A 23935-nucleotide genomic window follows, 5' to 3' on the forward strand; every position below is an offset into this window, starting at 1 on the left:
ATTCCATTAAAGGTAAACACCAAAAGCAATACCTAAGACCTGGGAGAATAAGCTTTGGCACAAGAATGCCTCATCTTTTAAAGTGAGGAGGTTGGTGCTCTCCCGGAGAACTCCTTAGAGAGACTGTGGATAAATGAAAAACAAAAGCAGCTACCGCATTTCAGCTACCCGAAAATGTAACTTTATGCCTAGCTGTCAGTTGAGGAGTTCTCCCTCCAGGCTATGCTGCTGTGTGCAAATACGGTATGTAGTCTCCCTTGACAGGATGCTGCCCTATTGAGATCTGATCTTCCTTTGGTTTCCTCTCACTACTCATAGTCTTTACTTCATAGGAACACCCAGGGAATGCAAATGGAGAATCAAAAGGTAACCTTGAGGACTTTTATGGCTACCCTTGGTGTTTCAAAGCCACAGAATAAGTACTCCCTTATTTCTTTGTTAAGTCAGAGGATTTCTTGATGTCCTGGCCTTGCTGTTCAGCTGTTCATCTCTGGGACAGCTGAAGTAATATTTTGCAGCTCATTTGGGAAGAGAGAATTTTTTTTTTTTTTTTTAATAAGGGGGCCTGCTAATGTATCAGTTCCTTTACTTGCTTTTCTTTACATCTGTAGAGGCCAATTGAACTGCAGCCATAAGCCTACAGCATAACCTCTCTTAAAACATACAAAATTCCCTCTGTTTTCTTACTTACAGCCCATAGGATTTACAGTATGAACCTTTTCATGGCCTTGTAGTAGCTTCCAACTTTCATATTGGAAATGTTTACAGTGTCCCTGACAGTTTCATCATTCAAGGTATTTCAAATTCTCGGCGGAGCCTTGGGGAGTGCAGTGCCCTCTTTTCAATTTTTCAGATAATTACTGGAGAGCCTACTGGTATCAGCTACTTCGGCATCACTTCTTCATCAACCAGGTTTCCTCTCTTAACACCATTAGTGTTAAGACAAATATCTTAGCTCTCTGGCACCAAGTTGACCCATCCCCTAAAATGAAGAAGTTGACTTTTCCCTTTAAAGGAGCTACTGACTTTTCCTACTACTTTTCCTGGCCCTGGCCCTCCCTCCCCACCCCCTGCCTTTTCTTGACCTGGTAAGTCCATGCCAGATCACAACTTTGCTCTGCTTAGCTAGGTAACTTAATCCAGATGAACCTTTCTGAATGTTGATGAAGGCACCTTGACCAAAGTAAGCACACACGCTTTCTGTTGATGAGAACTATCCAGCCCTTGCATCCTTAGGTAGAAAGTAGTAGGTTGGGATAGCTCAAATGCTCCAAATTCTACGTAAGCAGATCCAGAAATAGGGCCAATGTTTTAGTGCTTTTCACTTCAGACAGGCATAGGAGTTTCTGACACTAGAAGCAGTGACTAAACTGAAACAATGAAAATCACCAATATTGTGTCTTGCCCTACTTTGCAGATGCCCCACAGAGGAAAAGTAAACTCAGCTCTGCTCATCAGAGAAATGTGTCTAAGAGAGATTCCAGCCAGAGTCCAAATCTGCAGGAGATGTACTGCCATGTCTGATTGATTGCTGATGAGAAAAAAAAAAAGAAGCCTGTAAATCTTAGAAGCTCAGTTTTAGGAAAGCCTCAAGGCCATTACAGAACAAACTATGGCTTGAGAATGTTTTGTAACTGCCTGATGATAATTTTTCTTCTGGTCAGAGACCTCTTACTTCCATAGGATCTGAACTTGGTCCTTTCAACCAAGGACAGCCTGGGACAGCCATTCAAGCCCTTGTCTCCTGTTGCATATATCCGTCTTCATGACCATTTCCTCCACCTAGCAGAGTCAGAGAGATTCAGACTTTTGTCATCTATACAGTCTTGTTCTCAACTAGGACAGCTCTTTGGGTGCATCCCACACAGTTGTGTCAGAATTCCATCCAAATTAAGAAATAAACATCTGTTTTCTTTCCTAAGCCTCACACCTCTATGGCAGAGTCATCTTTGCATACTAGATACGAAGATGACCATTTTTTACTGGTGTGTTATGATCTATGAGACGTCCTGGTTTGCTCCTTAGGGGCTGTACTGCACTAGAGTTCGAGTCAAACCAGTTACTATCCCAGGTGTCTGCAGGGAGCTTCCCTCTCTGGGGCTCCACTCTTTCAACCACATCTGTGCTATTGCCAAGGCACCCTGAACCAATAATGTATTTCATAAATCAGCCCTTTGATCTTTCTTTTCCCAGCTCCAAATCCCCAGAGAGCGTATGAAGGAGGGAAGTAGTAGAGACACCTAGCATTTATGTATTGGCTCTCAAAGGAGAAGAAAAGTTATTTAGCAGTAACTGCAATTCTCTGGGCTGTGTTATCTATATGTACACTTGCTACCTATTTTCTGTCCCTCCTCCATGTCCAAGTCTCTTTTTTGGTACTCCTCTGGTTGAGCATCACCACAGGGCACTACCATTTTCTGATTATGTATACAGTGGGAGGGAAGGCAGAGCGTGAGCCCCCTCTGCGTATTGCTTCCGTAAAAAGTCTGGCTCAAGTTCTTGTTGTACAAACATCCACAGTGTAAATGTATGTTTGCAAAAAACACATCTAAGAACCACAGTCACTGGAAAGTAACCTTTCTTTCCACCTCTTGGCTGCATAACACTTCCCTCTGCCTATCCTTTGGGAATAGCATCTGCTTACACAAAACTTCCCTAAGAATTTGGAAAAGGACTGGCAGTGAAATTGTAGCCAATTCATGCATGGGAGGAAAAGAGGGATTTCTTAACGCAGTAAGAGAAGACCAGCAAAGCAAATAATAACATGTCAGCAAAAACACAGCAAAACAGCATAGCAAAACACAGTTTGGTAATTACCTATGTATCACCCCTACCATAGACCCCAGGTAGGACTAGGATGCCCATTTTACAAGGTACTGTACAAATAGCTAAAAAGATATAGCTTTTGCCTCCATATGTTTTTTTCCTAAGTTAAGACAAAACACAGCAAATGGGTGAAATAAACAGGGGAGCAGGGGAGGTAGCAATGTTTTGATATTTATCTCTCATGCCAGAACCACAGAGGAATCAAAATAAAATAAAGAAAATGCTACAGTTGTGCTGCCTAGTGACATATGGATGAAATAACATAGCCATCCTATCTGCCAAGCTGAAATTTGGCTGCCAAATCCTTGAGTTTTACCATGAGAAATGCTCCTTCCCCTAACCTTGTTTCCTCATCCTTGTAATTTGCAGTTAGCCTCTGAAATAAGATTTCAGTGATGCAAACAGCAATGATTTCTGCATGTTAATGAAAGGTTACCTTTCTATATATTCCAAAGGACATTTTATCAGTTTTCTCTGATTTAATTAAGTAGCTAGTATAGGATATGGATATTTGGGAGGGGAAAAAAGAAACATCTCCTGCGAGCAAGCTATTCCCTCACAGAGGTTCCTGCATATTCCTCACACCAGAGACTGTGCATCAGTTTATCTTCCTTGGACAATATTTAAAAAGCAGTAACAAAAAGGGCACCTATACTGAATACTATGAGTGTATTTAGTGATGTTCAAAGACAGTGAATATCTTCTAATCCCCCCTGGATTATATGTATATCCCCCAAAATTCAACAAGCTATAAGTTTAAAGTCAGTAAGTTATACAGAGTTCCAGCCATGTATGTATGCTGATACAAAAGCAGAATCTTGTGCTAAATCAGTGTAGTTTTTTATTTTGCTAAACCTCTAATTTTGGTGGATTACTGTTGGAATATTTTAGAGCCAAAGTGTATAAAAACAGCAGAAGGACAGTACAGCAGGTCTCTTCCTGCAAGAATATGAAACTGTAATTAGGTGCAGTAAGTAAAGGACTTGAAGAGCCTGGAGATGAGGCAGCACATTACTTAAACAGACCATCCAAGTAGAGTGGTTATGCAAAGATGTATTATGTTGCAAAGTGTTAATTTTTGCTACTAAATGGGTCTTTGAGTTCTGCCTAGTCCTAGCACAAGCTAAAGATGGCAGGAGTGCCAAGCATAATAATCCAGGCTAATTAAGGGACAAAACTGAGTACCTTTCTGGAATTAATTTGCTGGGAACAGGAGCAACTATTGCTCAAGGCAATAGGTCTCCTTGCAAGTTTGATCACAAACTAAGCTTATGTCACATTAGCGGTAGTGGCTGTCCCCCTCTGGCTGCCAATTCCTGTCCCCCCTGTGAAGTCAGATCTGTTCCCTGATCCCAGTCATGGTGCACCTGCAGAGGCGGCTGTGCTGGTACAATGCAGATGGCGAGAGAGGAGCAAGAAAGCGTGACTGGGGAACAGGCGGAGACGCTTTTATGCCAGCCTGTTTGCCAAAGAACTGCTTTTGGATCTCCGGCCTCAGGGTTGTCTTCAAATGTATGTGAAGGTGTTCTGCAAGATGCAGGAGTAAAAGCAGGCTAGCAAAAGTCAGGCGGCTTGAGGAGTGGGGCTACACTGGAAGGGCAGGCTTGAAAACTGCACCTCAGGAAGCAGCCAGCTGCCCCTTCCTCCTCTGCTCACAGCAGCAGGACCAGTGTCACTAAAGAGGATCCTGCTGGGCCGGGCACCCTACGTGTTTCTTCCCCTAACTGGTTAATGGCATAGGCAAACGCAGGCCGGTGGCCTAGCCTGGCCTGGCTGAATTCCCATTCCCATTCCCATTCCCTCTCCCTCTCCCTCTCCCTCTTCGTACAGATCAGGCCCCGCCCCGCCAGCTGCTCAACGGCCACTTCCCCCTCAGGCCACGCCCCCTCGGCCGTTGGGCTTTCCCGGCGCTCGGTGATGACCTCACGCAGCTGTTGCCTCCGCCTCCCCTTCTGCCGTTACAGGCAGAGCCGAGGGGGGCTGCGTCACTCCGGGCGCGACCGCTCGGCGCGCCGGAGCCGCTGGCACGTGCCGCGCCCCCCGCGTGCCCGCCGCCGCCGCCATGAGCTGCCCAGTCACGTGCGCCGCGTGGGTGCGCCGCGGCGTTGCCAAGGAGACGCCGGACAAGGTGGGGGCGGGGGGCCGGGACGGGTCCCGGCGGGTCCCCGCGGGTCCCCGTCCTCTCCCGCCGCCGCTCTCACCGCTCTCTGTGTCCGCCCGCAGGTGCAGCTCAGCGAGGAGGAGCTGAAGCGTCTGATCGGGGAGGCCCGGAGCAGGCTGGGGTGAGCGAGACCGATGGGGGGGAGGGAGGGGGTTTGCGCCTTCGTGGCGGCTCTTCCGTCGTCGGCCGTTGGCGCTCGGGCGAGGCGAGCGCTTCAGGTGAGATCTGCGGAGACCCGCGCGGGGCCTGGTCCCTGCAACCGCCGTCCGCGACTGGAAGGAGGAAGTAAGAGATCGAGTTTGTAATCCCAGGTGTTGGGGAGGTCGGGGGGCCGTTAGGCGCTTCGGAGATGCGCCAGCCCGAGGTGAAAGCACCAAACTGACAGTGTTAACACGTGGATGCTGAGTGTGAGACATTGCCGTCTCAGCGGGTTTGGAGGCTGTAGCGGAGCTCAGGATAAATGAGTGGGTATCTGTGTTTTGGCAAAAAAAGGCAAAGCATCATTCAGGATGGATCATATATGAAACAGGAGATGTCACTACTTTCCACTCAACTCTGAAAGTTCCTAGTTGTGTAACTGGATTCAGTTTCATCACTCTGCCTTAAAGAAAAAAGTAAATGGATGAGAGAGCCCTGAGAAGAATAACAGCAGTGAGGGATGTAGGAAATGTAATCTATGGAAGAAGTTAAAGGAGTGGGTCTCTTTTGTCTGGAAAAAGAGGCAGGATTGAGGGTTTTACTCCATTTTCAGCATTTTCAACTACAGATTTATTCACAGATTCAGGCTTCTGATTCTGTTTGAGCTATGTAGTGTGTAAGGTTATACTGCAGTATTGTGTGATTGAACAGATACAGTAGGTAGCAATAAATACTAAACCTATAGTTGAGTAAACATTACCCACCCGATTTCTATTACATGGATCTGCGACTTTATTACTGAACGAAGTGTTTATCCCAGAGTGTGTTTTGTTCTGGTTTTGTTTTTTAATGGTTTCAAAATCATCCTAAATGTTTTGAAGATTCTTATTTCACACTCATTTCTTAACAAACTGTTTCACATTTCTGTTGCACACAGTGTTACGTATTTATCTTTACGTATACATGCTTTTGTTTCCTGAATAGATTCTCTTCTCTTGCAATTACAAAAATACAGAAAAATCTGAGGTGCTTTTTGGTAGTAATTATTCATTCTGTTGAACTTCAGCATGAAAATTTAGAGATAACTGTAACAACCAAAAGTGTTATGATCTCTTCATAACATCTTGTACTTTGTAGAATTCATTGCGATATTGGTCACTTTTTTTTCCTGTGCAAACATCACAAATCAGATTCAGATTTAAAATCTCTAATTACTTTGCTATCAGTTTTTACATTTGTTACTAGAATAAAATGTTAGATGGAGAAAAAGTGTTTATTTTACTAAACAGATCATAAAAATAGATTTCTGGCACTTTAAAGATTATGAGAGCATCTTGGATTATTGATGCCTGGGAATTTTGCAAACAGAAGGACAGTAATAGAGTGTACTCAGCAGGGAGGAGTTGCTATGCAACTCCTTTGCGAGGTCTGGGATGTCTGTTAGGTCTTCGGTCAATGTTTGCTGCACAGTTTCTTCTATTGAATTCCGTGCAGGTGTTAACAGAAACTGAATCGTTGTCATGAAAGTTCAGAATTCTCTAGATGTTGCCTAGTTTTTGTCTTTAGAAGTAATCTGCAATATGGCCCTACCTAATGAAGCTTTTGTTTTATTTTCCTCTAATACAAAAGTGTAACCAGATCCGTTAGGATGCCCAAAAGAGTTGGTCTGTGATGGTTAGATTCATAGGAATATAACTTTAGCAAGCATGGATTGAGGTGGGGCAGCATTGCTATTGGGTAAAGCAGAGAGAAGGTTGCAGTTATGAAACTTGAGCTAATTAGGTCTTAGCTGAAGGATTTTTAGTTTTTGAGATGTATAAAGGAAATAAGGTCTTAAAAGTCTTGCAGAAGTGCAAGATTCATCACAAATGATAGGACAGGTGGGTAAGGAAAAGGAAGGAAGGAATTGGACATATGAGAACATACTGAGGAAAAGTCGAAAGCATTGTATCCACAAAGAAAGGATAGGAGAGATGGGTTTAGACACACTTTGGTTTAGCTCTGTCAAGCAGTCTGAGAATAATGGTGCTTTGTATTTTGGGAAAAGATAGTAAAGGAGTGGAGAGAATAGATTGCATGTGAACAGTCAATGCATGTGAAATGAATATGTCAAAATCTTGTTACACATCCCCTATTTCCTGGAAGTATTCTAAATGTCCGTCTCTTCGGGGATGCGTGTCTTTTAACAGGGAGGATGCTGACGATAGCGATGAAGAAGAGCAAGGCCAGATGGCAGATGGCATGGATGTTGCTACTGCTGACAGAGCTGAGTCTTCTCCTAAAAATGAAGACCAGGAGGAAACCGCTGAAAAGCTGAGTGATGATGAACTGGCTGAATATGACTTGGACAAATACGATGAAGAGGAAAGCACAGGTAACAAGAGAAATTTAGATGTCAAACCTGTAGTGTGAGTGAATTTTTTTGGTTCTCATTGTACTTAAGACACGAGTATCATAAAATTATGCAGTACTTTGTTTCAAATGTGGGAAAGTGACATTTTGAATTATTTGCTTGTCCCGATTCAAGAAGCCATTGAATGAGTGAAACATTTAAGTGCCCCCCTCCCTAAGGGATAGGCACTGAAACAGAGCAGAGTTGGAAAGGCTGTCTCTCCCCCTGCTGTAGTGGTGGAACGGAGCAGCAGACATCTCTGAAAGCACTGAGCAACTTAGCTTACTGAGGTTCTTCTTAGATTTGGAAATTGAACTTCTGATCATGCCTGCTCCGGATATTTTGCAATACAGTTATTGGTACAGGAGTTTCTAAGACTTCACTTATCATTGATCCATATAAGAAATGTTGTGTTTGTATCTAGGTGATACAAAGCTTGGAGAGACTTTAGCTGGTCTGGCAGTATATGGGAGCAATGATCATGATCCTTACATCACCCTAAAAAGCACTGTAAGTACTTTAAAAATGTTAAATGTCTTGAACAACATAAAAATCTGTTAAACTTTCACCAGTGCCAGGTTGACTTATAGTCTATAGATGCCTGTGGTCCTTTTCAAAAGGTTTTCCAGGTTTTTGGCAACATTTTGCAAAAAATGTTGTGGCAACAGAACATTTTTCCTTTAAAATTGCTTTGTGCAGTCCCTTTTATGCGTGCTTTTCACTTCTAGGTCACATATAAGGGAGATCTGGCTCATTATTTAAGCTGCCTGCTTCTGTATGTGGAGGTGATTTGTCAGTTATCTAGCAGGGACCAGCAAGTGCTTGAAGAAATAACAAATCTCGTCATCTCGGGTCACTAATGACCCAGATCAATAAGAGTCTTCCACCAGTTTGTGGAAGAAAGCAAGCTGAGAGGGACTCGGACTACTTTAGAGAATGGGATTAAAATTCAAAGTTACTGTGTCAAATTAGGGGTATGGCATGAAGAAATATGTCCCTTATGCACAGCATGGTGTGTAGTTGACTATTTTTGCCTGTATCAGTTCCCATAATGTATCAGATGGGAAATTTTATAGGAGCCCTGCAGAGTGGGGGGAAATCTCTGGCTGTAGTCTATTGCAAGCTAACTTTGTTTCAACAACACTGTGCCATTAGACAGCCTATAATGTCTTTTTCTGGTAAGCAGGGGTGTGTCATGCAAGATGTGAGGTAATCCTTCTACCCTACTTAGTATGGTAATGTCTCAGCTAGAATATTGGGTCCAGTTTTGAGTGCCACTTCAGAAAAGATATGGAGAGATTTCAAAGAATGTCCAGAAATATGATTTATAAGGATAGACTCTAACTTCTGATAGACTTAATTTACAAGGAGAGGTTGAATGAGAAGAAAAAACATAACCTAGAGAGTGACCAGGAGAGACTATGAACATCTAGGGCAGGGTGATGGAGTAGGTGAGTTTTTGAGATGTCTTCTATCCATAAAGGTTCTGAGATTTATCTGGACACTGACTTTTCTCTGCTATTTTGAATTCTTTACATAGCTAATAACATTGACAGAGCAGAGTAGCAGGAGACTCCTACCGCAATGTCATATTTGTTTGTCAGGGGAACTTGTAAAACGCATGTGGTCTCAGGCAGTGAGTTACTATGGTGACTTCACATACTGTAACAAAGTTCAGAGAGGAAAGCTTAAGTCTATCTTTAAAACCGGTTCACTTGCTATGTACATTTTATGGCACTGTATGTTTTCTCTGTGCTCCACTGATTGGTTGATGATTTTTCTTGTTTTTGTGTACTGGTAGAGGAGAGACATGTCTTAAAGGTGATTTTAAAAATCAAAGAGGGACTCGCACAGGGATTTAAGGAGAATCAGAGAGAGTATGAGCTACACTAATTCTGTGTCAAAAAAGTTGGCTCTGTTCCAGACATAGAAATAGTGAACACCATTTTCCCTGTCCCCTACATCTATACTGAAGTCCTTTCCTCAAATTCTGAAGGAGAAAACTTTTATACATAAAACAAATGCTTTAGCATGCTTTTTATGTTATTTCTGGTGTGTACTAGTCTGTTGAAGACTAAGTACTGTGCAGCATTAACTTGCCTAACTAAAACATTGCATTCTTGATAGATGGAACGCTAATATTAAATAGATGCTTGGATAAATTTTAAAAAACCCTAATTTTGCAATGTGAAGGCTAAAAGGTCTTGCATGTACTGTATATTTGAAGGATGGTAGTTTTTGTATAACACTACTGAGGTTTATTTACAGTTCTTGGTTTTCAAGCAATAAAAATTCCATGAATGGCATCCATTCATCACTAACAATGAAAATGAGATGAGAGACTACATCTGCTCTGGTGCAGCTGAATGCCCAGTATAGCTGCAGGCAGTATTTTTCTGGAAATGTTTTCCAGAAAGTGGACAATACTTTAATGCTGTTGGAATTACTTCCTGGATGTGAGGAGCAGCTACAATATATTTATTGTGTAAAACATTGTTACGCTATATAAATGTTCAAGGCTTGAGAGCCTAAGGGAAATAAGCTGCATGTGTGGGCTCCTGGTAGTGATTTAGTTTTCCGCCATGTGTTGCATCACAGAACCTGAAAAGGTGGTTTTATATTTGGTTTTTAAACATCTCCATAAATCCACCTCAGTCCACCTAAACACTCCTTCAGTCTATATGGTAACTGTTTAAATGTCCCATGATGGACTCTGGCTCCTGCCTTTCTCCATTTACCACCATTAGATGGTCTTGGGGGAGCAGGGTGTTGGGTTTTGAGAGTTTTCAGCTATGGTTAAAAATTATTACTGATTCAGGCTTTTGAACATGTGTGGTTTGGTGTGTGTTTTCTAACATCCATGGTCTTCTCCTTCTTGCTGTTTCAGGATCAGTACGAACAGGAGGACTTTATGATTAAGTCCAGTGACAATCTTGTACTTTGTGGCAGAGTTGATAAAGACTACTGTAGTTTAGAGGTCCATGGTGAGTAACATGGGATTTGTTCCTTGCAGTGAAGTTGGGAAATACTGTTTGCATAGCCTGTTCCCTGTCACTTTGCGGAACTTTTTTTTTTTCCCCTCCTCCATTTGCCCTATGTGTTTAGTCTTCTTTCCTATGCCCTGGTGTTTCACCCACTTTCCAGAAACAAAGTATTCCATGTGGAGTTACTGTTATTTTAGAGAATAGTGTGCCTTTTGCAGTCTATATAACATTTGCTTTCCTTACTGTGTTCCTAATAACACTTAGAAAATATTAAGGCCTTTTTATTTTCTAAACACACAATTCTTTCTTCTGAACCGTCTTACTATCTGGACCAGGCAAGTTTCCTGTATTCGTGTTTTTTTGTTTGTTTTTTTTTCTTGCTTTCTCCTGGCTTATTTAAATGTGCTCTCAGCATGCTACTTAAAACATGGACTTAAAAATGGTGCAGTGATTCTGTGTGTGTGTATGTGTGAGATGATATGATACCATGTTGTTAAGATTACTAATAGGGTTTATCTGCTATCCAGTTACTAAATTAGTTTATTATGAGGAGAAAAATAGTTGGCAAAAGAGTGTGCTGTGTTTAGTATAGAGCTGCTTTACTAAAACTCTTCCTGTACCTCAGTTACACCCTACTAATGGTAACTTCCCCTGACTTCTCCAGGTTCCTCTAATTTGAAAACTGTCTTTACCCCCATTTCCCATGTGACTGAATCTGGAATTATTTCATTTTTTGTGGATTACTGATTCTGTAAAATAAGTCTTTAAAACTTCATTAATGTCCTCTGATGCACAAAGGGGAATGCTTTGCGGTGATACATATATGCAACATATTTCAAAAGATCTTGCAAACAAAAAATAACAGAGCGTGTTAGGAATGAGGTGATTAAGCTTTGCTGAATTTGTCACTTTCTTATGTAAAGTACGTTAGAGAGTGTTTATTTTGCATAATTCTGTGAGGTGTAACATTAGTAGTGGAGGCTCTGGCCTTATGTTAATCTTTGAACACACTGTAAATTTACATTCTAAATCTTCTTGAGAATTTAGTATTTGCCATATGTGTGTTTTGTGGCAATGAACTGTTTATAGTTGCTTGTTTTGTCTCTTTGTGGATGTAATATCTTTAATTGTTTTTCAGTTTATAATCATGAAGAGGACTCATTTTATGTACATCATGATATTATTTTGCCTGCATATCCTCTAAGTGTGGAGTGGCTGAATTTTGATCCTAATCCTGCTGAATCATCAGGTAAATGAATGACAAAGGAGACTGTATATGTCCAATAAAAACATTCTTATTTGAAGTATATAAATGTAATGTCGCTAAATAGTTTCCTCCAGAGGTACTAACAGAGAAATAAAACCTAGGTGTTAAGAGGGGAAAAAATGAATATCAATTCTCTTTGGTTTGGTGATATAGTCATAATAAATGACTTTAATGAAAATATTGGTTTTACTACAAATAATAAAGTTGTTATTAATTAGCAGCCCAAATAAAGCTCTTTTCTTAATCTTCTTTTCTCAGTCTGCAAATGAAAGTTTGCTTTTGGTCAAACTCATTCTGGCCAATGCAGTTGATCAACTATAAAGCACAAGAAAATTTATATGTACTTATGTATTTAGTAACTTTTTCCTGTGTTTCACAGAATGTTTTCATATCACCTGGAATGTGGGTTGTTTTTTTTTTTTTTCCTTAAATGTGGAGCTTTGTGCAGCTTCTTTGGACAATTACTTTTGCTAATGGAGAAGTGTACTGGAGAACAAGTCATATTTTTCTGGCCATGTCTGTTGTCAGTTAATATTTTTAAATTGGTCTTTGTCAGTTCTAATGATGAAAAATGTTTAAATAGAAGATTCTGGCACATAAGGGTAAATTCTACTTAATTAAAAATTTTACTTAATTAAAGAAATGAGCAACATCTAGATTGCCGAATATGCTCTTTTGTAATGGTCTTCTTCCTGCAGGAAGTTATGTTGCAGTGGGAAACATGACCCCAGTTATTGATATTTGGGACCTTGATATAGTGGACTCCTTAGAACCAGTCTTTTCCCTAGGAAGCAAGAAAGAGAAAAAGAAGAAAAAGAAAGGAAAGAAAGTAAGTATTGCAAAGAAGCTTATCTTCTTGGACTGTAGAAATTTCGAGCAAGGATAATGTCTTCTTTCTTTTTTTCTACACTGAAAAAAGAAAACCATATGCAGTCTGGTTTAATTCTGTCTGTCTTGTTGAAAGATGGTGTCTAGATGGGTTATAGAAGATAAAGGTATGGTTTTATCCAGATAGTTTACGACTGATATTTTCCTGTGATTCAATCAAATGTTTGATTTCCATCAAGGCTCTAAAATCTCCTTTAAATTGTGTCCACATACACAGGGTTTATCTACAGAAGGGACAGTGGAAGGACATACTGATGCTGTGCTTGACCTCTCTTGGAATAAACAAAGCAGGTAAAAGAATACTTGGATAACTTCCAGTGGATGGTTACAAATTGGCATACTTAATTAGGCGTTCATTTTTCACACAAATCCAAAACTTTGTGTATTATAAGTTTGAACTTGAGAACAGTGTTAGAATGAATCACAGTTTAATTCTCAAAATATGCCCAATTTCTTTTTTTTTTTCCCCTCAAACTGGGAGTCTTGGGTTTTACTTTTTTCCTTAAACCTGTATATTGCTCCAGATCTTTTTTATTAGCAAGTTGTCCAGATGAGGGCAGGGCTAAGGCTGGTCCAAGCCATTTAATGAATCAGCTACATTTAAATCAGATGCACAAACTAGAGTAGCACAAAGGTTGCCCTGACCTGTGCTGATTTGCTGATGATCTGAAACACCATTTCAACAGATAGAGGTAGCTATTATAGAAGGAACTCCTTGTCAGTCCTCCTTTCCGGCCTCCCACCCCACTTCTGACTTCTGCCCCAGAGCTGTGAGCAAAAAAGGGAACATAAAAGCAGTAATAGTACAAATACAGAAATGCCTCTGACTTCTTGGGTTACCTGAGACTGAGATTCTTCATTGCTTGAATGAACCAGTAATGAAATGCTGCTATTGAACACAAAGCTGGCTCATCTTGAGGGACAGGTCAAGGCCAGTGAACGTGCTGACTGAAGTAAAGATGCTTTTATTATTATTTATTTATTTATTAAATCACTTCGGTCATTTTTAACAGTACAGCTGTCAGAGGTTCCTTGGCATGAGCCTTGAAACTAATGTTCCAGTCAGATAACAGACTTTCTTTTTTTTTTTTCCTGCTGTCATAAATGTCTCTGAAGATGCACGTAATCATTTCCACATGCTCCTGATCAGCAAGTGTCAACCTTCACTTATAATTCCTTATTATCTAGTCACTGAAGAAGGAACCACCCCCATAGACATTCAGTAAAAGTACATAAATTGCACTCTTAATTTACAGTGCATTGTCTGTTGTTTTTAAATTATATATATGCACAGAGTATGGTAATGATTATTCCATCAGTCTTACGAAAGAGTAGTTTTCATGTTACCTGGAAGTGGCTGGCTGATGGCAGTATATAGAAAAGTCACAGAAATTACAGCTATAATAGTTAAATGTCTGAAATGTATAATTCTGTAATATGCTGGGTTACAAACTCATTGATACCAGTAGATCCTCCAGGAGAAAAAAACAGCCTTGAAATGGGAAGCTTTTGTGCAAAACGAGGAGCTCCTTGCAACAGCTTATATTTAAATGCATTTTTGTAGAGCAGGTCGTGCTGTGACAGCTCTTTGTAAATAGCTTTTTGCCTGTAGGTCATAATGGGTTACTGTAAAATGTTCGCCTAGCTTCCACTGTGTGTGTTCTTAACTGGCCCTTTCAGCACAGTTTGAGAGAACAGTATTTTGAGGAGAATGCCAGCCTTTTCAGTTAGAAACACTTGGTTAGTATGAGAGGAGTAGGAGGAGCAATTTCAAACAGAAACAGCATGTTATAGTAATAGATCTGTATTTAAGAGCACTGCTAGTGATTGTTCTGTGTACTTGACAGGCCTTTGGGAGTGTTTGGGGCTTTATCTGTTTAAAGGTCTAAACTGTCTTTGTTGCTCTGAACATAGTTGATATTTAAGTTGAAATGTGGGGGCCTGTAAACTAATTGTAAATTGTTAGTAATTGCTTTGACTTTGAGCATTCTATGCAGGGGGTACAGTGCTGGGTCATTATTAATTATGCAAACATGCCGGAGAGTGAACTATTTTGTTAAAAATAAGTTTGTCTGGCTCTTGGCATGTGCATATGGAAGCAAACCGAAGCTGCATAATAATGTTTAAAAATACTCCCTTAATGCCAGAGGAAAGGACTGAGTCCTCAAAAGCCTTGCTTTGCTTAAAAAAAGCTTCCAGTAAGTAATTTTTCTTTTTTAGGTGTGCGTGGGGAAAAATACAAGCAAAGCTGTCAATTTTGTATTGAAAGCGTTTTACTAATGTAATGTAATATGGTCCGTTTGTAATCTTCGCATGTGATTTATAATTACCTTCCAGGAAGTTATTTCTCGTGCTTTGAAAGATGTAGACTGTAGATCAGAGTGTACCTGATTTCAAAATCAGACTCTGTATGTTTTTTGGATTTTTTTTATCATTATTTGTTTGTGTCTATAGAAAGTTTTTAAAAATTGTATCTTTTGATTATGTTGTAAGGAATGTTTTAGCAAGTGCGTCTGCTGACCATACTGTGATTCTGTGGGATATGTCTGTGGGTAAGCCAGCAGCCAACCTGACATTACACACAGACAAGGTATGTAATTATAGTTACGTTTCTTCCGCTGTAAAATATGGAGAAAAATATTGTGATTTATTTCATTAGCTGCTTGGTAGTGAACTCTTAGAACAACAATTCTGTAACTTCCAAAAAATGTGCAGAATTGTGCAGAATTCTTCAAACTTCTGAATTAGTTGCTTTTGTGGACAACACTATTCACTTTCAAAAGTTTTATTTAGCTTATCCTTTAGAAAGTTTGAGGGAAGATTTTACAGCATTTTTTGGAGTTTTTAAGACACTTTTATATAAATCTTGATGATTGGGAATCTAATAGTGCTGGTATAAGCTACAAAAAATAGGTCTCTGAGAATAGGTCAAATTGTAACTCTCTTAAGGAAACAATGAGTGTCAGTTACAATCTGTTTTAGATGAGTATGTTTTAAAATAAATGATACCAAAATACCATAGTGATGGGTACTTCAGAAATCAATTCATCTTACATTAATTAAAATGTGAAAGTTAGTTATTAATAGCTGTAACCTTATTTTGCTGTTAACAAAGTCACTGCCCTTGGCAAACCCCTGATTTTTTTTTTTTTTGTTGCTGTTCTTGCTAACGTATGCATTTTTTGCCAAACTGAAGCAGCTGTTCTTCTACGTCTTCTAGTTTATTTTTTTAATATTTAAGGTAGAAAGGGAGCATGTGGTTTTGCTCAGTTAAATGACATTGGCCAATATTTAGTTTCCACTGGGCAGTGGTGACTGAAATAGAAATAATGTGCATCTCTTGCACTTTTTGATCTGTTTTATGAGAATGAGAGTTTCAACAAGCTTACTAGAAGTCTAGAAGTTTTCTGAGAAAGTGCTGTGTGTGTTAAAGCTCAATGCTTTTTTTTATTTCTCTCATATAGGTTCAGACATTGCAGTTTCATCCATTTGAAACTCAGACCCTTATTTCTGGATCTTATGATAAGTAAGCAAGGGTGGTGTTTTCAAATGTTATACTTAGGGTGGGTATAAATATTGAACTGAGTCCATTAAGTTGCCTCATGTTTTCTTATTTCAATTGCTTATAACTGTGCCAAATTTGAGTAATGTTGGGTTTGGGGGTGTTCTGCCCCCCCCCCCCCCCCCCCCCCAGTAAGGTAGCCAGGATTGAATGTGGCCAAAATATGCAGTTTTCCTTGCCTCTTTCTTAGGACTGGCCAAATCTTTTAACCATCTGGACTGAAATTTTCTGTGCCAAGTGTCTGCTCCAAAATGAATTTTTTTCTTAGTTTGGCATTATTGCAGTTTCTGCATTGGAAATGTGCCATTTCTCATCCCTGTGAAAGCTTGTCCAGATTTGACCAAACTGTAAGCCTGAGGTGGGGGGGATGTGGGAACTGAAAATCCCCATTAGCTCTCTGTAGCCTTTGTTGATAGGTGTGCTGTTGCCAAAACCTCACAGGGCACCGCCTGTAACTGCAGTCTTGAGGTGCTGTGAAATGGTTTGTGACTGGACACTTTGCCCAGCTCTGTAATTGTTGTTCTGTGCAAGACTTAGCAATCAGAAGACTTTCTGGGGGTAACTTCTTAATAACTTCTATAACCATGTTTTGTTTTGTTTCTATTAAATTTTTATTCTGCTTTTTAAGACTTTGCACTTGTATATTTAAAGACTCGTTAATCTTTAGCCACGCCTTTATGTTCTCTGGCTTATATTATGTTCTTACTACATTCTGTTAGGTAAAATTACTGGGGGAAAAAGAATTTGTATTGTTGGGAACCTCCTTCTGTCCACTTCCGTCAGAATAGAATAAAAGAATAAAAAAGTCCAAACACTGAGGCCAACTTCTCCATTGCTTATTAGCAAGTCCTTCAACCCCTTGGCACCCATAAGCCAGTGTAGTGCCTTTGTAGACTTCTCCTGTAAAGCATCCCAGGACAGCAGGTTATTCAAGGAATACTGGCAGATCCTTTCATAACATGAAAGACCAATTAAGAATTGCATGTGCGCTAAAATTGTTTTTAAAAATGTCTGGTAAAAGAACTGAGAAATCGGATTTCTTTGGCTATAATTATAGGATAGGGTGGAAATGTGTTATACTGTGGATGTTGACTGAGATGAGATATTGCTAGAGTGACAGCATCTATCCTTTCTTACATTTGCATAAAGGAGCTTTCTGAGCCTGAACAGATTCTGCCCCCACTGGGCTGAGCGCACAGCTGTAAAGAATCCCAAAGGACCTACTAAATACCATCTGCTCTTTGTCCTTGCTAAAGTAACATTTCCCTAACCACTTTTAAAGATTAATTTTTTTGATTAAAGCATATTTGAAAATGTTTGTGTCACACACTGATTTCCTAATTAGTATATTATTTTTGAACAGTCATTACTTGACTATATTAAAGTTTGTTCCTAATTAAGTGATATGTTTGCATAATTACTGTCTTTTATGCGATAAGTATCTTATGTATTGAGCAAATCAGAGGTCTGTTTGCTTTGTCTCAATAGAACTGCTGTTTCTAACCAGGATGAAACATTGAAGCTTGTACTTGTAAGAGATTTTTCATCTGTTATGAGCTGGAAGACTAAATATTGAATTTGCTTCCATTTTAATATTAGCATTGTAATTTACGTGGATCCTCTATAGGACAGTGATTAAAAACAAACTTCTTCAAATCATGTTCATTAGATCAAATCAAATTCATGAAGTGTTTGGATGTGATCCCCTCTGCCATCCTTTCTTCCCACAGATCAGCTGTGCTGTATGATTGCAGAAGTCCACAAGATAACCATCGAATCTGGCGGTTTAGTGGTCAAGTTGAAAGAGTAATGTGGAATCATTTTTCGCCTTGCAACTTCTTAGTGAGTGTATACTCTTCTACTCTTGGTCTGTTGTCTATTGCTGTTTTAATTAACCTGTATTTTTGTGTTCGTAATGTTTCGGAATCATATAATGGAGCTGATGGAGAGCTGAGCTCTTGGTGTTGCCTAGTTTAGAAATGCAGTGTGTGTATGTGGGGGGATGTTTTTAGGTTGTTTTTCAGCATGTGTATTGAATTCAGTTATTCATTTGGTATCATCTCTTCATTGTGATAGAAGAAAAGCAATTGGTGCTGATCCTTTAATCACTGCAGAGGTGGTGTCTTTGCCATGGTGTCATAGTGTTCAGTGGCTGGGATATATTTTCCTTTGCGTAGTCCCTGTTATGCCTCATGTAGAGAGGCCATTGCAGCTGAGAAGTAGCTAATGAGAATTAAGATCCTGAATACTAATTCAGTGTTTCACATCAGCACTAGAGGGCACTGTCCTCCTAGTTGGTATAGAGTAAAAATACCTTGTTCTCTGGAAATCTTTTATTATAAAACTTTTAATCAAAAATACTCGTTTAAAATCCTGTTTAGTCTCAACTGCTGTCTAGTTCTCTGTTGCTTTGTGTATACAGCCAACAAAAGCAGTTGCTCAGTTTTGTTGAGTTTGATATAGATCCCTCTTAGAAAAATCATGCTTAACTTTGCACAGACAGTTATGCAGCCACTGGATGGCCCAAAAAACACTGAACTGGCAGCTAAGAGACAAAAGGCTCTGTATTTCATTGCCTAATAGCAGAACCAAGCCTAGTAGTGTAACCTTTTTCAAAATGTGATTTAAGAAATTTGTATAGGATACAACCATTCTGTGATTCTGTGATAAGACTTGTGTGTATGTCAGTGCAGCATAGTTTAGGTACCTAGAGTAGCTCGGGTACCAGCCAGAGTCTGACTTCAGTGGGCAATGTAATGTGCCCTGCTAAGTAGTGCAAGTCTGTTAAATCCCTGTGGTTTGAGACAGTGTGTGGGTGTTATTTCATAGAAGCTTTTTTGGATGAATGACTGTGATTATTTGTTTTTAAAGTATTGTGCTTTCCTTAGGCAAGCACAGAAGATGGCTTTGTGTACTGTCTGGATGCTCGTTCTGATAAGCCACTGTTTACTCTGAAGGCTCACGATGAAGAGGTATCAGGTAATTTGTGTCTGTTTTTTGTGTTTGTCCCCAAACACATGGAGGTACACATCTAGAAGATGTCTTCAACTGATACAGCTGAGGCGGCAGTGATTACTTGCTTAACAAAAGTCATGTGTACTAATCGTGGGTAGCTGGCCCATGAAACAAATCTCTGCTGAGAAGTCATTACAAGGGAAGTATTTTAACAAGCGAACTCTTTTCGGTGAATGTCATGAAGACTAAGCATGGCAAAGCAGATCTGTTCACTTGGGGCATGTTCCGTATACTTTTTGGGAGAGGAAGGACAAAAACTGTGGAAGCTAGGTTGGGAAAAAAAAAAAAAAAGAGTTGAGGGTTGTTGACTGTAGCATTTACCTCCTGGATCCATAATTATTTTATACTGATATTCACTCTGGAGATTACTTGGCTATGTCACATGGGAAGGTCTTAACACTGCCTGCTTTTTGCTACTTTAATAACTTGACCAGAGTAGGAGCTTCTAAAAAGCAACTTGAAGTACTGGATCAGTTGTCTAAAACTAGATGACGTGAATATGCCCCATTGTCTTGGATAGCAAAAGAGATGGTCTTTGGGAAATGAATGAAGAAAGCTCTCTGGGGAAGCCTGATTATGTGGAATAAGAAGAATAACATCTTTGCACTGTGCAAGACTCTGTGGTTAGAGAGACAGGTGAAATAGGCCTACCTGAAGTTAATTTGCTCCCATGAGACTGTTACTTCTGTCACTATGGGAGCAATGGCAGCATGAAACTTCCATTAACCTTTTGCTCTTGTGGGCTGGAAAAAAATTTAGCATAAGGCCTGTGGAGAATATTAGGTTTGCTCAAAATGTATCCTTGTCTCTGTGAAACAGTGATTACATGGTGCTCTGACTGATGCACTGTAATCTTCCAGGGCTACAACTAAGCAGTCAGATCAAAGGGTGCCTTGTGACATCTTCTGCTGACAAATATGTGAAAATCTGGGATATCCTGGGAGAGAAACCAAGTCTAATCCATTCCAGGGATATGAAAATGGTAAAGTAACTTTCATCTCTTGATTCTAAGGAGGTTTATATATAAACCAAGTCTGCTTAATCTTTTTTTCTAACTTGTATCTTGTTTTCCATAACTTGACAACTTTTAGAAAAAAAATCACATCTAAGAATGTGTATTCCAGGTAAATCATTCTCACTACATTGCAGTATTCAATTCAACATATAATTGGCCAAACACTTCAAAGCCTTGGACCTGAATACCAGATGCAGTGTTCTGGAGCAGAACTATGGGTAGTCTAATGTGTATCTACCAGGTTCAAGGCAAAGAAGTGATTTACTGTTTGTAGTTAAAAGCTCTGTAATTTTGTGTCTTTATAAAATAATTTTGACTCAGTTTTGAGGAAACAGCAAGCTTACATCTGTTAAACTTAGCTGGTAAAAGTATTTTAAGAAGTCAGTGTATCTAATTAAAAAAAAAAAACCAACAAAAAACTGATCACTCTACCTTTCTCCCAGGGTGTTCTCTTCTGCACAGCTTGCTGCCCTGACTTTCCTTTTGTCTTTGCTTTTGGAGGAGAGCGAGAAGGGCTGCGCATCTGGGATATAAGCAGCATTTCTGCAGGTAATGTTCTCATTTATTGGAATCTTGTGGCTCCCTCCCTGCCCTCAGGGTATATTGCATATTCAGTAATGTATTGTGGTTCTGAGAGAAACCGTAGGTTATTATTTTTAAAGAAATACCCTAAGACTGGATGTGTTTTCACATTGTCAGCTTTTTTTTTCTTTTCTGAGAATTGTACATTTGTCTTTTTCCTTGCAGCAGAAATACAATAACTGCTTTCTCATAAAACCTATGTTTTGAGTTTTTTTTCCTAAATGTTCCTGGTGTAATCAAGGTATCATATTCTTGAGTACCTGTAGGAACAAAAGTGAGGACTGGTTTTGATCAGTCGTCTGGGTTGCATGCAACTAAATGGCATGAATTTTTGAGAAGGCTTTAAGAGGTTGGTGGAAACTAGAGAGACTAAAACCAGAATTAAATTATTTAAGCTTAATGCTTTGCTCTACCAAAATCATCATCCCTTTCACTGTACTTAGGATAAATGCAGCCCATTCGTAATTAAGCACAGGAAAACATCAAGGTTTTCTGGTGGAGAAAGAACAGGACTTGTAATTTAAGTATTATATACAGGAGACTGTTCTGACATGTAAACTTCAACTCCCTGCTCAGGGAAAAGGGGGAGAGCTTTGAAAACTGCATCAGATTAGGATTTCCATTCTATGATGTCAACCATACTGTACCTGCTGTACTGCTCCTGTACCTGGGAAAGAAACATGTAAGCAATCCTTTATCTGTGTTGCAGTGAATGAAGTTTTTGGAAACAGAGAGAGACTTGTTCTCGCTGGTGCGAACACCATGGCTTGCAGCTCCTTGGCCAACAGTAGCGGCAACAATTCGGAGACAGCAATGGAATCATGATAGATCAAACCTCACAAAATCAAAGTAATTAATGGGACTGCAGATAATGTGTATTCTACAGATAAATGTGTATGCTACAACTTCCCCTGCTTGGAAAGTGTTCATAGAAATGACTCAAGTGTCTTGTAATCTGCAGCCTTCTCCATCTCATACAAAGAAACATGGTCACATGGTTATGCTCAAAGTCAGCAGTTTTAAGTTCCTGCCTCTATCACTAGCTTTGAAAGATTAAATTACTTGCTTGTGCCGGAGATCATGATCCCTGAAATAGGGGGGCAGCAGGCCATACATCTGTAAAGTTGATTTGTAAATCTTCACCAGAAAAAACATAGAGCACTATCAATCAGAAGTGTGTGTCATATATTGCAAAGAAAGTAAATCTCTTTTAATGGCCTAATGAAAAATATTTCAGACAGAACTGGTGTAGTGTAAAACAAATGCTGAACAAAAGGGCAAGTGTAAATAATCAAGAGATGTATCCTTTGAATAATTTGTGGCTAGATTTACAGATTTCTAATACATTTTAAAAATTCTTCTTATTATTTAATGTTTTTGTCTTGAGTGTATTATTTCTTGGGCCGTGAGGTCACCACTATCAAACCAGAAATATTCCCAGCTCTTTCCTATCAATCAGGATCAAGAGTTTCTTTTCACCAGTTCCACAGCACATAGAGGTTACTAATGGTGCATCTCCCACCCCCTTGTTCTAAAAGTGATATATAAAAAGAATTTGAATTGAAATAGGAGCTACTATGCAGAGGGGGATGAAAAGTGCTGTCAGAGCACAAAACTTAGGCAAGGATCTCAGCTAGTGACTCTGTCTTGTTCAAGCTATCTGTGTTCGTACTTGAGTTCTTAACCTCTCAAAAGCATTTTTGTGTGAAACTTGAAGGAGGAAGCAGTCTGAATATCAGCCTAACCATTGACTTAACCACTATGGTTTAGAGCAGCAGGAACCTAATTGGGGAATGTGACTCAAGCACTTTCCTCACTTTTAAAATAAACCCTGTGTCTTATCCTAGGCCAGAAGTTAAATCACATTCTTATCTTCTTGTGAAGTGTTTCCCTCTCTGCATATTGACATCCTGGAAGATGTGTATTAAAGCACTACTGCTGCAAAAATGTCCTGGGTGTCAAAGTACCTGGTATTAAAGTAGCTGTAGTATCAGTGCACATATTACTTCTTTCCATGCTAGACCATTATATCTTATACTAGTGAGGTAAAGCAAATGATAAATCACATCAATACAGAATGCTGATGGAAGAACTATAGAACAAGAAGGTCTACAGCCCCCACAGAGCTCTCTAGGGAAAATGTGGGGTAGAGGGAGAGGTATGCCTGAACTTAGGCCATTTAGGACAAAAACTGGAGCCTCTTTCATGTGGGAAGCTCCAATGATCTTGTCAAAGAACAGACTGCAGCTGTTTGTTTTCCTTGTAGAGCAGAGCCAGAGGAGCCATACAGCACACGTACAAGACTACACTGTTGTTAAAGACCAAAGTTTTTAGCCACACATCTTCATGAAAGAGTTCTTACCCATACCTTATACCAGGAAACCTTGGGAGAGGCAGAATAAGTAAGTGGTGCTATCTATCTCTCCTCCCATCAGTACTAGAAATAAAACCCCTTTTTTCAAGAATATGTAATCATTAAAAAAAAAAGAACATTAGAAAAGAAAGAGCCACATTTTAATTTTTTCAAAAGGAAAACAATTGAATGAAATACATTTTCATTCCATAAATAATAATAGCAGCAAACCCTCCCATCGCTCTAGGTGGTAAAAAGTTTACAGCACAGCAATAAAAGTAATACATACTGTAAACACTGAAAGATCATCTGTAAGCTTCTTCCTTACTGTGTCAATACAGTCTTTCCCCTCTTTCTTTACCTACTTACATGTCCTAGTGACCCAGAGCAAAAAGAGGCAATAACCACTTTCCAAAAGCCCATTTTTGATTTTCTGAATACTGCTGTAGTGGGGCAATTGCTTTGTCCACAAATGCTGATTTCACCGGCTTTTTTTTTTTTTTTTTAACCAAAGCATTAAATTTGTATTCTTAGCAGAGAATATCAATGCTCAGGTTTCCTTCTCTCTGCCAAACCACATCCTTCAGTTAAAAAGTATAGAAACCCCCCCCCCCCCCAAAATCAACTGACACCAACTTGTTGTTTGTTTTTGTTTACTACCATGGCTTTGGCAATTCAGGACAGTTGGCTCACAGATCACTCTAATCACTCAACTGTATTTCTGGTTTGTGGCTCTTCCCTCAAGGGACTAT

General features: G+C 39.6%; 1 protein-coding gene across 2 annotated transcripts; it reads left to right on the forward strand.

The window, feature by feature from the left end:
* Window positions 1–4840: 4840 nt before the first annotated feature.
* Window positions 4841–22202, forward strand: PWP1 (PWP1 homolog, endonuclein). 2 transcript variants are annotated; one of them, XM_026063437.1, is made up of 15 exons: window positions 4841–4954; window positions 5050–5108; window positions 7315–7499; window positions 7942–8027; window positions 10405–10501; window positions 11640–11750; window positions 12467–12597; window positions 12874–12947; window positions 15150–15246; window positions 16121–16182; window positions 17949–18060; window positions 19107–19197; window positions 20094–20215; window positions 20692–20797; window positions 21540–22202. In XM_026063437.1, the coding sequence occupies exons 1-15, from the start codon at window positions 4889–4891 to the stop codon at window positions 21653–21655; spliced, it is 1515 nt and encodes a 504-aa protein (XP_025919222.1). In that variant the 5' UTR covers window positions 4841–4888; the 3' UTR covers window positions 21656–22202. The 2 variants fall into 2 exon arrangements, with proteins under 2 accessions (XP_025919222.1, XP_025919232.1); XM_026063447.1 differs by having other exon boundaries at window positions 5050–5102.
* The last annotated feature ends 1733 nt before the right edge of the window (window positions 22203–23935 follow it).

The sequence above is a fragment of the Apteryx rowi genome, unplaced genomic scaffold (assembly GCF_003343035.1).
Source record: "Apteryx rowi isolate R43461 unplaced genomic scaffold, aptRow1 scaffold_1001, whole genome shotgun sequence".
Classification (NCBI taxonomy): Eukaryota; Metazoa; Chordata; class Aves; order Apterygiformes; family Apterygidae; genus Apteryx; species Apteryx rowi.

What these genes read in the sequence shown, in the direction of transcription:
- PWP1 (XM_026063437.1), top strand. Translation starts at nt 4,889, where the DNA reads ATGAGCTGCCCAGTCACGTGCGCCGCGTGGGTGCGCCGCGGCGTTGCC. An exon ending in TAATCCTGCTGAATCATCAG is followed by an intron (nt 11,751 to 12,466) that starts GTAAATGAATGA and finishes TTCTTCCTGCAG; the next exon opens with GAAGTTATGTTGCAGTGGGA. An exon ending in TTTCGCCTTGCAACTTCTTA is followed by an intron (nt 18,061 to 19,106) that starts GTGAGTGTATAC and finishes TGCTTTCCTTAG; the next exon opens with GCAAGCACAGAAGATGGCTT.